The sequence below is a fragment of the Kryptolebias marmoratus genome, linkage group LG22, assembly GCF_001649575.2.
Source record: "Kryptolebias marmoratus isolate JLee-2015 linkage group LG22, ASM164957v2, whole genome shotgun sequence".
Taxonomy (NCBI): Eukaryota; Metazoa; Chordata; class Actinopteri; order Cyprinodontiformes; family Rivulidae; genus Kryptolebias; species Kryptolebias marmoratus.
Window position 1 is genome coordinate 25977847 of NC_051451.1, and position 16065 is coordinate 25993911.

The following is a 16065-nucleotide window of genomic DNA, read 5'->3' on the forward strand; positions in this document are numbered from 1 at the left end:
TGTTTCTCTGCTCCAACACACCTGATTCAGAGGTTAAATCACCTCTTCATGTTCTGCAGAAGCCTGTTAATCACCCATTGATTCAAATCAGGTGTGTTGGAGCAGAGAAACAAGTAAGACCTGCAGGATGGTGGCCCTGAGGACCAGGATTGGAGACCCCTGCTTTAAAAGGACAGTCAGTCTTCGACCAACGGCTCGTTTTGTGAAAATCTTTACCAAAAACGACACCATGACGCGAAGAAACGCCGATCAGATCTACGAAAGGACGACTTCCTGGAGGTTTCATTAAAACCCGTCTGGTTGCTCATGAGATATTTTGCTAACAGACGCAGATCTGACACGTAGCGAGTGTTTCGTGTCTTGGCTGCTACCGCACCGGGCTTTGGGTCGTCGCCCGTGAGGCCCGATGGAGCCGGAGCAGTCTTCTGTTCGCTTCAGGGACAGCGGCGGCCATGTTGAAGCAGCTGATGATCGTGACCTTTGGCCCTCGGGGGTCAGAAGGCCCTGCAGCCGCCCCCCCACCTCCACCCGGCTTCTCCGGTTCCACTGAAAGGCAAACTTCCATCACAGCCACTCTGGTGTGTGACTTCATGGAAAACGGAACGGCGTTCAGTCTCAGTTTGACATTTCTGGGCCGCCGTCTCATTCCTTATGTAGAAGAACTATTTCCACCGCAACCCCCCCTCTGCTCCCATTTCATGGCAGCACCGCAGTCCAGGCTCGGCTCGGCGCAACAGCTGCAGACTGGGATAAAAATAATTGCGACTCTATTTGTCTTCCAGGAGACACAGACCTGGTCCCCCCCCCCCGGACCCCCTCCTCCTTTACTCACAATAAACCCATCCATCCCAAAGGACTTGGGTCACCGAACCCGCACGTTAGGAGGAAAACCAAACGTCTCATTTCAGAGACGAGGAGCTGAAGCTGATAAACCAAGCAGCTACAAGCTGTGAGCAGCTGAGAGTCGTCTCTAACTCGCACCCTGAGCTCGACTGTGGCGGCGGGCGACATGCATTCCCCCCGCAGGAGCCGGAGCGCTCCAGATCAACGCTTCAGCTCCTTCCGTTTGCGACTGCTGCCACCTGCTGGCCGAAGGAGGATCAGAAACCCAGCGAGCGTTTTTTCCAACTCAAGATTTTTATTTTATTTTATTTACATAAAAAGTCAAAAGAGCGAAACATCCAGCTCACAAAGAAAAAAATCTGTCATCATGAAGGGATTTCACATGAAAATAAAACAAATTATATTTTACACATCAGCAGAAGAAGAAGAACGAGGAAGACGTTCCACCTCAGAGCGAACCAACAGTGCAGAAAGATTCAAGTTTTTAAAAAGATTGAAGGAATAATCGCAGGTTCCTGTTCGGACCCTTTCACTCACTCACTCATTCATTCATTCATTCACTCGACGTCATCCTCCGTTAAAGCCTGCGAGCTGATGATTCGCTGCAACAAAAACAAACAGACAAGAAGTTTTTACAGAACGACTCGACTCGTTTCACTTTATTTACTCGAGCTTCAGATGCTGCTTTTAGCTCTTAGCTACTGCTCCACATTTAGCTTTCTGCTGGTTTAAATCTGTCTTTAGCTGCTTTTAGTTCTGAACAGCTTTTCACTACTTTTAAATGTTAGCTGGTGTGCTGCTACTTTTAGCTTCTAGCTATCATTTCATTACCATTGGCTAGCTTTCTGCTACTTTGCATTGCCTTACTTTTTACTAGCCTTTTGCTACTTCTAGTTAGCCTCTTGTTACCTTTAGGTTACTCTTCACTACATGTAGCTTTTAGCTTTAGCTTCTAGCTATCATTTCACTGCCATTAGCTAACTTTATGCTACTTTTAGCTTGTAGTTAGCCCTTTGATACTTTTCATTTTAGCTGTTTTGTTATCTTTAAGTTACCCTTTCCCTGCTTTTTGCTACGTCCAGCTTTACATTTAAATATTTTAGGTTTTAGTCGGGCTTCGGCTGCTTTTAGCTTTCCTGCAGCTTCAGCTACTTTGAGTCATTTAGCTCAACATTCGCTGTAATTTTATCACGTTTCTGTCTTAGAGGCAAACCGTCAAAGAGCTGCGGGAGCTCAGCTCTCAGCTTCGGCTGATTCTAAGGTTCGTCTCGCGCCCTCTCTTGTCCCAGAAGCTACGGGCAGCAGCTGGGGGGTTTCTGAGGGCGCTGACACCTGCAGGACCTCCTCACCTGGCTGATGGTGGGCAGCTTGGTGAGCAACATCTGGAAGACGGGAGGCGGCAGCGTCTGCTGGAGCACCTGGAGCAGCTGCTGAGGCTGACCGCAGACCGCGATCGCGTTGGTCAGGTGGTCCACGCCGCTCTCAAAGTCACCTGGCGTAGAAACGACAACAGAGAAGGCGGGACAGGTCATGAACCTGAGCTGGAAGAGCGCACAAACAGACCTAAAGGTCCCTGAACGCGTCACGGACGGATTTCCTGAGGTTAACCTTGTGACAGCAGCTCCTCTCCCAGCTGGATTTCCTCCAAGAAGAACTTCTGAACAGCTTCCGGGTCCTTCAGGTCAGGCAGCTTCAAAATAAACAAACAGTGAGAAAATCCTCTGTCCTCAGATGGACAAGAACAACCTTCCACGTCACGTGTCTTACCTTGAAGACACCTGCACTCTCACTGGAAACGACTTGCTTTTTTCTACCTGTGAGGTGAAAAACGTGCAGTTAATTTCTGGCGCACCTCTAAAGCACAACAAGACCCCCGAGGAACGTTAGGTTAGCACAAACACCCCGTGACTAGTTGGAAATTAGTAAAAAAAACAAAGTCAGTCAAAACTTCTCGCTGCTGCGTCCTTTCACATGGATGCTAACGTTAGCTAGTTGGCTAGCAAGCAGGCTGCAAACACTCACGCTCGCGCAGCTTCTCCTTAAAGCGCGGGTCACTCCGTCGCTTCCGGTCGAAATAAATACAGTACGCGACGAAAAGGACCCCGCACGCCCCGGCGAACACCGCAGTCGTTCTGCCGCTCATCATGTTTCGAAGATAGACGAGCGCGGCGGCTAGCAGCTAGCAAGCTGCTGAGGAAGAGCGCGAGGAGATGCGCAGCTGCCCCTCACGCATGCGTAATGCCAACGGAATTCGCTTCCATATATGGATTACCGGAAATGTAGCTGGATTTCCGGAAGTGTATTTCTCTTATGTTATATTAGTTATTAAAAAAACTATGCTAAATTAACAAAAGCAATTTTATTGAATATTTATGACTCACCGAATGCACGACAATAAGATTAATTCTTTAGTATTAAAAGGGTTCCTTTAATAAATAAATATGCTAATTTTTAGCATAAAAACAGGCAATATTTCACTTTTATTTGTTAAATTGGAGTTTGTTTATTCCCCTTAAGAGACGTATAAAACGTGCTATAAACAACATAAAAGCTTAATTCAATTGCCTGTACAGATAATGTAGCCACAAACTAATAAAGTGTTAAGAAAAAGTACTTATTTCTTTCGTAGAAAAACATTTTTCTTTAAAGCAGCTGATAAAAGAGACGAGTCGTTCACAAACTATGGCATTTATTTCAAACAGAGGCTTCTGCTTTGCTTACATTTTTACAATAAATTACACAATGACCATCATCAGATGAGCCTAATAAATACTATTGAGCGTATCTCCCCCCCCGCCCCCCGCCCCGTCGATGAGCTCCGTTTTCTCCAGCATCACCACTCTTCCCCTAACGAAACACAAACCGGAAATAAAACCCAAACTGAAGCAAACAAAAATAAAAAAAGAAGGGGCTGGAACTGAAAAAGAACTATTGGGATTGGAACAGAGAACATAAACAAACTTATAAAAGCAGAATAAACATGCTGGAACCCTCCGTTTTTCCACTCAAACTACAGTTAAAACTGTCTGTACAGAAAAAGTACATATTATTAACAGTGCAAGATATTAAATAGCTCGACTCAAAACACTTCTCAATATACAAATTTATAACAAAAGCATACAATTACATACAAGTGCCAAACAGAACGTAACTTCAGTTTGTTTGTTTTTTGTACAGTTTGGGGATTTATACAAAGATAAACACCGGAGACGTCTGGAAATGTTCACACGAACGTCACTTTATGATATAAATGCACATTTTACAACATCTCTACCTTTAATCCGGTCGTAGAGCTGGGGGGGGGCATGGTTCGGGCGAGGATGACGTTTGTTCGGGCAGTACTTACGTCAGTGACCAGAGAGAGGGGGCGGGGTTTAAATGAAGAACGTTAAAAGGCAGAAAAAGAGCAAAACGTCGTGACCGTTCAGCCGACGGCGGGCGCTGGGCGGGTGTTCAGTAGTAGGTTACAGGTGATCCAGTCCACGGGTTCTGCTGCTCGAACCCAAACGCCGAAGAGGAGGAGGAAACAAAGAGTGGCGTCCTTCCTCAAAGTTCCTCAGGGAGGAAAAACCAAAAAAAAACAAAACCAAAAAGGCACTACAGTATCACCCGGAAGGTCCGAAACCCCCACTTGTACGTAGAATCGCACGGGGCGACAGCGGGCAGCGAGCGCTTCGGGTCAACGGCGGCGGACGGAGGAACCCCCTTTTCTACGCCGCCACCGCCGCCATCGAGGCAGCGCTCCTCCTAAAAAGGTACTCACTGCAAACAAATCAAGAATCTCCTCAGGTTAAAAACGTGTTAGCGGAACGTGACGCCGCGCCGCAAACGACTCGTCGGTCGATGAGATTTGGCGATTTCGTTGCCGGGCAGAAAGCTGGTTTTGTTACACAAAGGGATTTCCGGTCAGCTTCAAAGGAAACAAACTCTTAGTGAAGACAGACCCGTCAGAAAACTGGACTAGGAAGATTATTTAAGTTACCGGGAGGAAAAACAAATCTAGATTTTTACGTTTTTTTTCCGAGTCGTATTTATTTTAATAATTTCTCTAATTATTGAAAATAACGTGGCGTTCATTTCCCCACAGATCGACCAAAGAGCCGACAGCTGGTTCGTATTCGGCGAACCCGCTCCGAGGTGATCTTCAGCCAGACGTCTCCGCCCCGTTCCGCCATGTTTGTTTCCCCGCGCCGCAGGTCCGCAGCCAGAGGACGCACTTCCTGCTTCAACTCGAAATAAAGACAACAAAACTGAGCGTTACGTAAATGATACGTACAAAAATATAGTTTATAAAAGATCTGAAATAAACTGATGGTTATTTTAAGTTTTTATCGCCTCTGATTAAAATCGACACGTTTTTAAAATTGTGGTGAAATTAATAAAGTTTTTTCACTTTGAAACATTAAAGCATAAAGTCAGAGGGAGGATAAGAATTTTAGGTCAGTTTGTTGGAAAATTAATTCTGATTTGATGAATTTCTTTACATAAAACTTCATTTTTGGTCGTGTTTCCATCATGATTCCGAACGGTTCTGGATCTCCGTGTCAGTTTCGGATGCTTGGTTTACGTTCAGCGCGTACCCGCGTTTCAGAGCCGCACACCCGGGAGCGAACCATTCGGCGTAGCTCAGGAGGAGCTTATTTTTTACCCCCTGCACTTTACAGTGAGCACCTTCAGTGACGCGAACCCCCCGAGGCCCCGCCCCCTCCCGACACGACGCCGTCGAACGGAAACGGTTATTGCTCGCTAAAAACAAATCTGGGAAACGTTCAATTAATCCAAACCAAAAGGATAAAAGATCTGAAGGATTTTTGACAAATTTCTTCCCCTTACAGTCGTCATAAAAGTGCACTTAAGTGCCGTTAGCTTGCCAAGGAAACAGTTGTCAGTAGAAAATAGTGCTCGTTTTGTTTCGTGTTTTTTCTGCTTTGTGCGCCGGCGGGTCGACTCGTGCGCCCCGGCGAACACCCGGGCTGCTGGTTAAGTGCTCAGTGCGGTTTGCTTCCTGCCGCCTCGTCCTGTCACCTGCACTCCACGGACACGCCCGAGTTCTGGGACGACGAGGACGACGACACCGGGGGGTCGGCGAGCGTCAGCATGACGGCCGCCGTCAGCGAGCTGGAGGACGGCGAGGAGGAGGAGGAGGAGGAGGTGGAGGAGGAGGAAGCCGCCACTGCGCCTGCGGGAGGAAAACAGCCTGTTTTTATTTCATGTATTGTTGCCACTTGTGTGTAAATTAATCGTTTTGCTCCGACGAGATGATTCCGTTTTTTATTTTTGACTCACTGCAGCTTTTAGTGCTGAGGTTTCTGCACAGATCATTGGTAATATTAGTTCTTATTTTATAAAAAAATAAAATAAATGACTCCAAATATCAGTCAGTCAGTCTCGTTTCCGCCTCAGAAAGTAGTTCCTCTTGACAAACTAAGGGAATTATTTCGTTACTCGGCTGGCGTCGTTGTTCAGTTCAACCGTTTAGACGACATTAAATGAAGTTTATTCGCAGCTCTCGGGCGGCGCAGGTCAGCAGATTCAACATGTCGCCTGTCGGCGGCGATCGGCGCCATCAGAGGCTCAAATCATGCTTCCTGCGGACGCGTTCGGCTGCTTTCAGCTCAACTTAATGCAGCCTGCGGCTTTAAAATCCGTTTATGAGACTAAAACGAGCAGATAAATAATCAGAATCAAACAGAAAACTAAAGCCGGAGTTTCTTCACGCCTTCTTCGGTGGTTCTGTAATCAAAGATATGTCAGCATCACTTCTTTAGTTTTACATTTTTTACCATTTACCTTTGATAATCTCAAGAGCTGCAGTTGAAATTAAAACAAATCCTCTGATTTAATTATCAGACCGAGACACAACCTCGACCCGCGGGAACTTTAACGTACAAAAAGTATAATAAAACGAGTTTTAAGCGGCGGGCGCCGCCGTTATTTGTTCGTGTTTGAGCTGAGAGGCGGATGAAGCTTACTTTCCCGCTCCTTCTTCTTCATGCGTTTCCGCCTCCTGTCGATGGAAGCCACCTCGGACTTGAGGGAGAGGTAGTGATTCCTGATGTCCTGCAGTTTCTCCTGAAGGAACGAAATCCTCTCCAGACTGCTCATCTTCTCCAGATCCGCTGAGGAGAGACGAGAAAAACGAGATCAAGCTCCTTTTAGTGAAACACGTTTCATTAGAAGACTCCATATTTTTAACCTTTTAGGTACAAATATGTGAGCCGTGCTGACGAAATGAGTCCGAGTGTAAAAAACATTATTTTTTTACTTTAACTTAAATGAGATTTGTGTAAAAATGAGTCCATGAAGACACCATCCAGCGATCCCGGCGACTAAAATATCAAAAAAATCCTCCAAATCTACCTTTAAATGGAAGTTTTCCACAAATAATCCATATAATTGACCGTTTTTCTCTGACGGTTTGCAGTTCCCGACAAAAGAAATTAAAAAACAAAGTTTTCTCGTGAACAAAACCACCAAAAACTCAGATTTTGAAACAAAACAAAATCCATTTTGATAAATTCCTCCCTGAGACTCAAATGATTAACGTTTGGAGTCGACCCGGTTCAACCGGCCGTACCTCGGTGGATTTATCAGATTGAATCTGGTGAGGTAGTAGCTGAGACTCCTCCCTGACACACAATCCGCCCGCTGACGGTGGCAGGCGACATGCATTCGAAGACAAGAAAACGGGTCACTAACACATCTGGAAGCTCCACTTGTAGACCCGCGGAGACCTCCCGTGGCCGTGGTCCGCGTCGCCTTGCTTGTGGAACTTATGGCTGGAGGGCGGCGACCGGCCGTGACACTTGGGCGGGGACGAGGCGGCGGCCTTCAGGTCTGAGGCGTGGTTCTTGGAGGCGGCCGGTTTGGCGGCGCCCTCGACGGCGGACTGGTCCTCGCTGTCGCTGCTGTTGGCTGCTGGGCGAAAAGATGGGATGAGGGTGAGAGAAAAAACACGAGCAGGACTTCCCGCCGCCGCTGTTGGAGGTCAGGACGCCGGCGCCTTGTACCTGATTTCCTGTTCTTCTTGGGAGGCACGCCGAGGCTCTTGCGGCTCGGTTTGTGTTTCTTGGCGGCGCCGCCCGCCGGCGATTCTTTCTGCCGCTTCTGACTCACAGACGCTGCAAAGAAACAGACCGGGTGAGGAGTTTCGGCCATTTTACCACCGAAACGAAGAAAAGAGCGAATCTGCTGCCGAACGAAGGACAAATTTGACTTTGTCTGTTAGCAAAATATCTGGGTTTTTATTCTCCGTACCTTTGGACTTGTGCTCGCCGTCCAGCTGGCAGCCGCCGCTCAGCTCCAGGCTGCAGCTGCTGCTGTTGCAGGAGAGGCTGACGTCGAACGTCTTGGAGGGGGAACCCGCCCCGTCGTCCCGCGGGAGCTCCTGCAGCTCGCCGCCCAGACTCTCCACCTCCACGGTGCTGCTGTCCGTCTCGCTGCGCCCGCCCGCTGCCTCCTCCTGCTGCTGCTGCGCGGGACCCGGAGGGAGGGCGTCGGGAACCGGCTCCGAGGGCAAGGCCGGGGGCAGCGACGGCGGGGAGGGCTGCGCCTGGCCCGAGTCTTCCACGGCGCTCCCGCCGCCCGAGGGGGACTCGGGGGTCGTCGGCGGGGTGTTGAGCACCGAGTTGCTGCCGCTGCTCGGGAACTCCTGAAGCTTCTCCATCTGCTCCTCGGAGGCTTCGTCCTCGGGGCCGGCCTCCTCTTCGACGCCGGGCTCGTCCAGACGTGACGGCGCTGGAGGGGGAGGGGAGTTGGTAGCCTCTGTGTCCGAGTCGGAGAACAAGTCTTTGAGAGTCTTCTTCGGCCACTGGGCCTGGATGCTGGACCACACGTCCTTCTGTCCTTTCGGGCGGACCAGGGCCCTTTCCTCTGCGTTCCCAGACACTTTAGCCCGTTTTTCGGGAATCTCCCAGAAGCCACCTTGCCTCACGGTTTTCTCCTTCATCCCGTTGTACTTCTTGGAAGATGAACCTTTGGTTTTAGGGCGGCTTTGCTCAACTTCTCCAGCCTGGGACTCTGGCAGCGCTGCGCTTTCATCGTCCGAACTGCTGCTGGATGAAGCCCCTCTGTCCCCTCTGTCCCCCCCAGGACCGGCTCCCCTCTCCTCCAGCTTCCTTGGAGAGCCACCAGGTAACCAGTCCGCGCTCCTGGTGTTCCGGGTCTTGGCTTTGGCTGGTGCTTTGGGGATCCTTTCGGCAGCGCCATCAGATTTCCTCTTCCTGGTGCTCGCCTCCCCCTCCGCGTCCGGCGGCCCCCGGCGCCTCGAGACGTCGGCGCTCTCGGCACCCGCGACCTCCTGGCTCCTTCCTGGAACCGAGGAGGCCTTGGACCCTTCAGAGGGGGCGCCGCTCTCCCAGCGCTCTATCTGGGGCGGCTCGGTTTGGACTTTTCTGACGCTGCCGCTCGGCTGATCTTCTTCATTGTCCCCCCCGTCCTCGTCCTCGTGCTCGCTCTCGTCTGTGGACATCTCGGAGGCTGAGAAGACAGAACACCCGTTAGCTTCACTCCAAGGACACAAGCTTGGACACAGATCGCGTTTTAAGCTCGGCTACCTTGCAGGCCGTTGAGGATGGAGGTAATTTCTATCGACTTGACCGGAGACTGCCGAGTCCCTTTGTCCTCGCCCTCGTCCGTCTTGGAGAACACGTCCTGGCTCAGGCCGCATTTGGAGCGCGGGACACGGCTGGCGTTGGATGGCGGGCCGAGGACTTCCCTGTCGCCGAGCCTCTCCAACCTGTCCCGCTCCCGCTCGGCTTTGTTCTGTTGGGAATTTCAACACAGCCGCCGTTTCATTCCACAACCGGGTCGGCGCCGGCCGGCAGAAGCGACCGCGCTCCGAAAAACAAAAAACAAAATTTAAAAAAAAACCGTACCTTTATTTTTTTGCGGTGCTTTATTTTCGGCACGTTCTTGTTGGCGGGGCGCACGATCTTGTCCGCCTTGATCCACTCGTCGTACCTGGAAGCGAAAGATTCAAAAGAATCGAGTAACAAAGACGGGAAGCGACTTGGACGTCTGGGTCAGTGAAAAGAAGCCGAGGCGTATTCTGACACCACCACCACCACCACCCACACAGACACCTGCACTGACTGAGAGCGGCGTGTTGCTGCGACACAAAAAGCCTCGGCAGCAAACGAGGAAACCCGATGGCGTTTGTGCGTGTGTGTGTCGGGAGGAGGGGGCGGGAAATAAAAAGACAAACCTTCATGATGAAGAAAGAAAGAATAGACACACCAGCCACCACACAGAGTTTATTCGACAGAGTTCCAACAGCACCGAGGGAGCTACGTGGGTCGTATGAGTGGAAATGAAACGTCACACACAACAGAAACATCCCACCGTCTTTAATCAGAGTGCTGGAGGACCACACAACAACACTGAAGACAATGAAATGCTGAGTGCACCAGTTGACCTCTGTGTCATGGTACCCTAACACTCCTCTTAACACCGCATTAACCCTGACCCACTGGGGAGGGGGGAGAGGGTTGAGAGGTAGAGGTGAGTGTAGCGGCACTTTGCCCGAAGCAGTTCACATTGTGGGATTTGAGATAAAAGATCAGAAAATAATTAAAGTTAAATTCGATCGGTTGAGAAGCTCAGCCCGTTTAGGTTTTATTTTTAATAAAAGACAGACATCTTGGGGGACAGACAGACAGGGGATGAGGTCAGATTGAGTGAGGAAGCTGTTTCTGCCACTAGATGGCGCCGCGTCCTCCAGAATCAGAGGACCGACGGGGGAGCGGACTGGAGCTCAGTTTGCAGAGGAATGCTGCAGGGACGCCCGCCAGGCGGTGATCCCGTCAGGGTAAATCGAAAGTTTTAAGTGTTGTTTTTAAAAAAATCATATAAACAGACGCAAATAAATCGGTTTCTAGCCTTTTCGTTGGAGAAAGAAAAAAACCCAGAGAAAGGTCGCTGAAGAAACTCGAGGCTGACGGAAGGAAAAAGAAAATCAGTCGTTAAACAATTTAACGAAAATAATGAAACTGGTTTTGCCAAAAGGGACGAGACTCTTAATTAACAAATTGTTGCACAACTTTTTGAGGCAATCCAGGGATTACTGCAACTCTGAGACTTCTGCACCTGTCCACAGCTGTCCACAGGTGTCCTCAGGTATGTTGGTCCACTCCTGCTCCAGCTGTCTCAGGTCTGAAGGCTTCCTCCTCCAGATGTTTCAGCTCCTTCCACAGATGTTCAGCAGGATTTAGATCAGGGCTCAGAAGGCCTCTTCAGACCGGTCCAATGTTTGGTTCTGACCCGTTCTTGGTGTTTTGGATCTTTGTCCTGTTGGACCCATGAGCTGAGACTGAGACCAGAACATCTGGCTCCAGAAAGCCTTGATAGTCTTGAGGTTTCATTGGACCCTGAACAGATCCAGGACCAGAACAGAACCGAGCCTCCTCCATGTCCCCCTGTAGGTTCAGGGTTCTGGTCTTTGGTCCATGTTTGGGTCTGTGGACACAGAGCTGATGGGACTTGTTGTCAAAAAGCTGCAGTTTTGTCTCATCTGTCCAGAGGACATCCTCCCAGAAGCTCTGTGGCGTCTCAATATGGGTCTGTCTTCATTGGTGTCCTCTTGGATCATCTTCCAATAAGTCCACTTTGTCTCAGACTGATGGTGCGATCTGACACTGGTGATCTTTGACCTTGATCTCTTTGGTTACCATTTTATTATCCATCTCTTCAGTTTGTCATCAGTTGTCCTCTTGTGGACACGTCCAGGGAGGTTGTCTCCAGTCCTGTGGACCTGAACCTTCTTTCCAGCTGCTTGGAGACGGTCTGACAGTCTCTGCTGCTCAGTCGTTGTCTTTCTGAGCTCCTGAGACAACTCTGTCCTCAGCTTCCTGTGGTACACACCGTGATACCAAACAGCCCTGTGACTACCTGTCCCCCTTTAAACAGGCAGCCTGACTGATTCCAGGACATGTCCCTTTCTGGGAGGACCATCCATTTTGTCAAAACCAGTTTGTTTTTTAAAATAAATCACAATTTGAAATCAACGTCTTTGTTTCTTGTTGCCTCTGTCAGTTTCGAGTCATTTCGGTGACCTTTGAGGGTTTTTCTTTCTTTAACAAAAGGCTACAAACCAACTTCTCTGTGACGGTTTATACTCGTTTCCTTGTTCTCAGGGTGAATATAGGGTGATTTCTCCCCACGTCCTCTTACCTGACGTTCCAGCCACAGTAGTGCACCAGGTAGAGCACCTCTCCCCCCTCCACGTCTGCCTCTTTCACAGTGGCCTCGTACGTCTTCAGATTGCGGCCTCGCCCATACCTCACCTGCACCTTCATCCCCGGGGGGTAACACTCAAACTCCTCCCCTTCCTCCCCCTCCTGACTGCTGTCATCCCTGCAAGAAAAACAGTTCAGCACTTCCTGGCCCTAGGCTGACCCCTCCCGCCCACAACTGCACACCACAAAAGCCCCCGCCCCATCCACCCGGCTCGCTGCCTGCTGCTCAGAAGCCTGTTTTCTATTTAATAAGCTCCGCCCTCACCTGCCCTGTCCCATTACAACACCTTTATCTGTACAGAAACATTAACTTCCTGTTTATTTCTTAGCTCTAGTCCGGTGTAACCTAAGGCAATAAACCGAGCAATAAAACAGTACATGTAGAGTTTTAAGCAAATAAGACATATTTTTAATGGCAGTGATTATGGGAAAATAAGTCGACTGTAAGTTTGTCTGACCCTAAATCCACACGTGAGACGCTTGAGGTTCTCATTCATACACACACTGTGAGAAACAAAGCAGCCACAGGAAGGAGCGAGTGGGAAAGAGGCGTCGAAGCTGGCGGCGGGGAGGGAGGGAGGGAGGGGTAAGAGTTTTAGGCTCGGGGGCCACAGGTTAGCGCAGGTAGCAGCAACTTAAAGCAGCTCTGAGAGGAAGCCATCGATCCCGAGCGGCTCGACGCTCGGCGCCCCTCTCTGCTCTGGTGTTAATGTCGGACGGAGAAGATGGAGGAAAACGCATCACACTCGGGGACGCCTCGAGTTTAAAACTCAAACACAACACGAGGTACTTCATCGTACCTTCAAGCCTCTGTTTACACAGCAACAAAAGGTCAAAGACTTTGCAACTACTTCAGTGCTGAATCCTTAAAAAGGTTCAAAAAAGAAACTATAAATGTTTAAACAGGGATAGTTTAGATCTACTGAAGTTGGGTTCTGAAGAAAGTTATAAAGGAACGTTTCATCCCTTGTTGACAGCAGGAGTGGGAATTTTAATCTGTTTTTCGATGCATCACGGCGGCGACGAAGGCAGAAAGTGAACCGTTCACAGCGGCGGTGGCCTGAATCGTTTCAGGCGTTTCCCTGCTTTCGTCTGAATGAATGAGTGAGTAACGGGCGTCTGCAGGCCGGCTGAAGAGCGGAGAAACACCTGAAACGTGCAGGACGCCGGCCCTCCAGGACCAGGCGCCTTCTGCGTTAAAGCCGGCATTTGGGAGCGCCGAGGGGGGAAGAAGTAAAACGCCCGAAGTTAGCTGCTGCTTCTAGCCGAGGAGCATCGAGCGAGCGACGTCGAAGCTTCCACTCGACTCAGGAAAAGACAAAGCAAGCAGCTTTTATTGTGAAGGATCTGCGTCCCGATTCGGCCGCTGTAAAACTGGTAGAACTATCAGCCATTCCTCCATTTTAACTGGACCAAGAAGACGTGGAAGCGCCGAAGGAAGCGGGTCGGACAGCTCCAAGGCGTGACGCGTCAACATCCATCGCCACAGAATCAAACGCTCGTCTCATTTAAAACTGTTTTGCTCCTTTTAGGTCTTTTAGTTTGAGGCGTGATTACGGTTTCCCCTTCGAGTCGCACTGTGAGGTGTTCATCTTTGAGTTCGAAGGAATAAGAGTTTAATTCTGACCGGACTGATGAGCTAAAGGCTAGTCTGAGAGCAGCCAAGACCAAAGCGGATCGCTGCCGTCTGAGCTCGCCAATAACCACCGAACTCTACGGAAATGACAAAATTTGTTTTTAAAATAATCAGTCAAACGAACCGCCACGAAACGCCCGAGCCTGGAGTCGTTCGGACTAAAGCCTGTTCCTCCAACAGGTAGGATGCTGATTGTTCATAACTTTGCTACAGAACCCCACTTCAGAAAATCCCTTTAAGGGTAAAAAAAATAATCTGTTATGAATAAAAAGCCACAAAGAAAAGGAAGCTTCTGTTCGAGTAACTGTACACTCACATCACTTCCTGTTTGCATCTATTAACGGTAAACTACATCCTCCCCGGCTACAAATCCAGACCTGCCACCGGGATGCAACCTTCACTCAGCTCACGCCCAGATAACAAGCTGCAAACATCAAACAGGTGCGACCTTATCAGCACAGCTCAGGTCAGCCCGCGGCCCGGGCGCCGGCAGGACGTCCCGCCCTGAAACTACAGACGGAGAGTAACGCTCGTCTCTGCAACAACCTGAAAACCTCAACGAGCAGACGCTGGACGTCCTCCTCCGTCCCTCACGTCTGACACACAGGAGCGCCTGTCGGAAACCGGTCAGAAAGTTCTGATCCAGGCGCCGAGCAGGACACGCCTACAAAGACCGAACCCCGCACAAACTGCTCACCTGAACCGCAGAACGTAAAATAAAACCAGAACGCGATGGTTTGCAAATCTAATAAACTCACATTTTATCCACAATGGAACCGAACAAATCAAATGTTTACGTTAAGAAGCTTTTTTAATTTTCTGTCAGAAACAAATCCAAAAAAAAAAAAAAAACTAGAGCCAGAAACATCTGGAGCAGCTTTCTGTAACTAATCAGGTTAATTATCAGCAGGTCAGAAAGAGGAGAGGAGATAAAACGAGCTTTTAGAGGCTGAATCTGTTCTCCAGGCTGACAGGTTCTGGTTCTGGTTCTGGTTCTGGTTCTGCTCAGGAACACTGTCTGTAAACACAGTTCACCGTGCCGTCCACAAATGCTGCTTAAAGCTCTATCAGGCAGAGAAGAAGCCAGATGTGAACAGATGTGTCTCCTCTGGACCAAAGAGGAGAACTGTTCTGAGGTCAGCCTGCCTCTCTGATGGTATGGGGGTGCATTAGTCCAGGTTTTAGAACAACATTCAGCAGCTGCTCTCCTCAGGTCCAGATGTTTACAGACTGATGTTGGAAGAAGAGGAGATGCTTCACAGAGCAGCAAAGCTCAAAATGACCTTACCGAGTTTGATGTTTACTTTGTTCCGTTGTGAATAAAATCTGGGATTCTAGGATTTGAGAATCATTGCATTCAGGTTTTATTTACATTTACGTCCCACCTTCTTCTGCAAAGTCGGGGCAGCGTAGGGTACTCTGTCCTCTACGGGTAAACTGCACCGGAAGCTCTGAAGGGTTAATGCCTCAGCGACAACATTCATACACATGGAACATTTAATAAGAGCTGAACAACAAAAGCTAAAAAATAAAATAAAATAAATGAGAAGAGAGAAGAGGAGACAGGGAGAGACAGATCTGCAGAGGGCAGAGGTCGACAGAGGGAGGCTCGCCACGGTGAAACGGACCCAAACACACAGAGAGACGAAGAGCGCGGCGTGGCAGGCCAGGTGAAAGGTAGCGGTCAGGCTGCGGCGCTCTAAGACGTCTCTGCCAGCTGATGCTGACCGAGCCGGGGAAAGTAACTGCAGCACAAAGGGCAGCGAGTAAGAGCTTAGTCGAGGAGAGAGGAGAGCGCTCCACTCTCTGGTTAGCAGGCAGAGGTGGATTGTGGGTATTAGTGTCATTAAGCTAACAGGCCTCACTCCTTATCTGCTAACGGAGCTCCCTCAGAGTACAGCGAACGCTTCGGGACATTTTCGGTCCTGCGTGACGTCGGAGCACCTACCCGGAGTTGTCTTTGCTCTCGCGCTCGTCGTCCCGCTCCTGCTTCACGTCGCTCGCGTCGAGGCGGGACGTCGACGAGCCCTCGTCCGCGTTCCCCTTCAGGAGGCCCCCGTCTTCCTCATCCGTCTTCCCGCCGTCCTTCCCTTCAGTTTTCGGCGGCTCGGGCTCCGTTTTGTCACGGGGAGCGTCAGGTTTTTCCTCCTGCGCGGAGGAGGAGGAGGAGGAGAGGAAACCGGTCAAACATCTGGGATGGAGGACAGACGCTCAAATCAAAGAGCATTAAGGTAAAAAACACACCTGGCAGACTGCGGACGGTGGACTGCAAAGTTCTCCATCCACCTGGGTCTTCTGCTCCTCTGAGCTGGGGGCAGGAGGAGCCGCTCCTCCTCCTCCTCCTCCTCCTCC

General features: G+C 49.8%; 2 protein-coding genes across 3 annotated transcripts in view; both read right to left on the reverse strand.

The window, feature by feature from the left end:
• Positions 1-1329: 1329 nt before the first annotated feature.
• Positions 1330-3088, reverse strand: tomm20a (translocase of outer mitochondrial membrane 20). The gene is made up of 5 exons (XM_017424244.3): positions 2866-3088; positions 2611-2657; positions 2452-2533; positions 2193-2335; positions 1330-1445 (listed from the first exon to the last, which is right to left on the reverse strand). The coding sequence occupies exons 1-5, from the start codon at positions 2987-2989 to the stop codon at positions 1401-1403; spliced, it is 441 nt and encodes a 146-aa protein (XP_017279733.1). The 5' UTR covers positions 2990-3088; the 3' UTR covers positions 1330-1400.
• Positions 3089-4855: 1767 nt separating this feature from the next.
• arid4b (AT-rich interaction domain 4B) overlaps positions 4856-16065 on the reverse strand; it is a 37242-nt gene continuing 26032 nt past the window's right edge. The window contains exons 16-25 of one of the 2 annotated variants that reach the window (XM_037973699.1): positions 15958-16061; positions 15662-15861; positions 12013-12195; positions 9720-9804; positions 9399-9606; positions 8101-9321; positions 7854-7964; positions 7543-7761; positions 6816-6962; positions 4856-6022 (exon numbers count right to left, since the gene is read on the reverse strand). In XM_037973699.1, coding sequence (XP_037829627.1) covers positions 5865-6022; positions 6816-6962; positions 7543-7761; positions 7854-7964; positions 8101-9321; positions 9399-9606; positions 9720-9804; positions 12013-12195; positions 15662-15861; positions 15958-16061 — 2636 coding nt within the window. In that variant the 3' untranslated portion in view covers positions 4856-5864. The remainder of the gene's footprint in view (positions 6023-6815; positions 6963-7542; positions 7762-7853; positions 7965-8100; positions 9322-9398; positions 9607-9719; positions 9805-12012; positions 12196-15661; positions 15862-15957; positions 16062-16065) is intronic. The other variant, XM_037973700.1, reaches the window with a different exon arrangement.

Coding starts and splice junctions, on each gene's coding strand:
- tomm20a (XM_017424244.3), bottom strand. CDS start 2,989: ATGATGAGCGGCAGAACGACTGCGGTGTTCGCCGGGGCGTGCGGGGTC. Junction 2,658..2,865: donor TAAGGAGAAGCTGCGCGAGC/GTGAGTGTTTGC, acceptor TTCACCTCACAG/GTAGAAAAAAGCAAGTCGTT. Junction 1,446..2,192: donor AGCTGCCCACCATCAGCCAG/GTGAGGAGGTCC, acceptor TTTTTGTTGCAG/CGAATCATCAGCTCGCAGGC.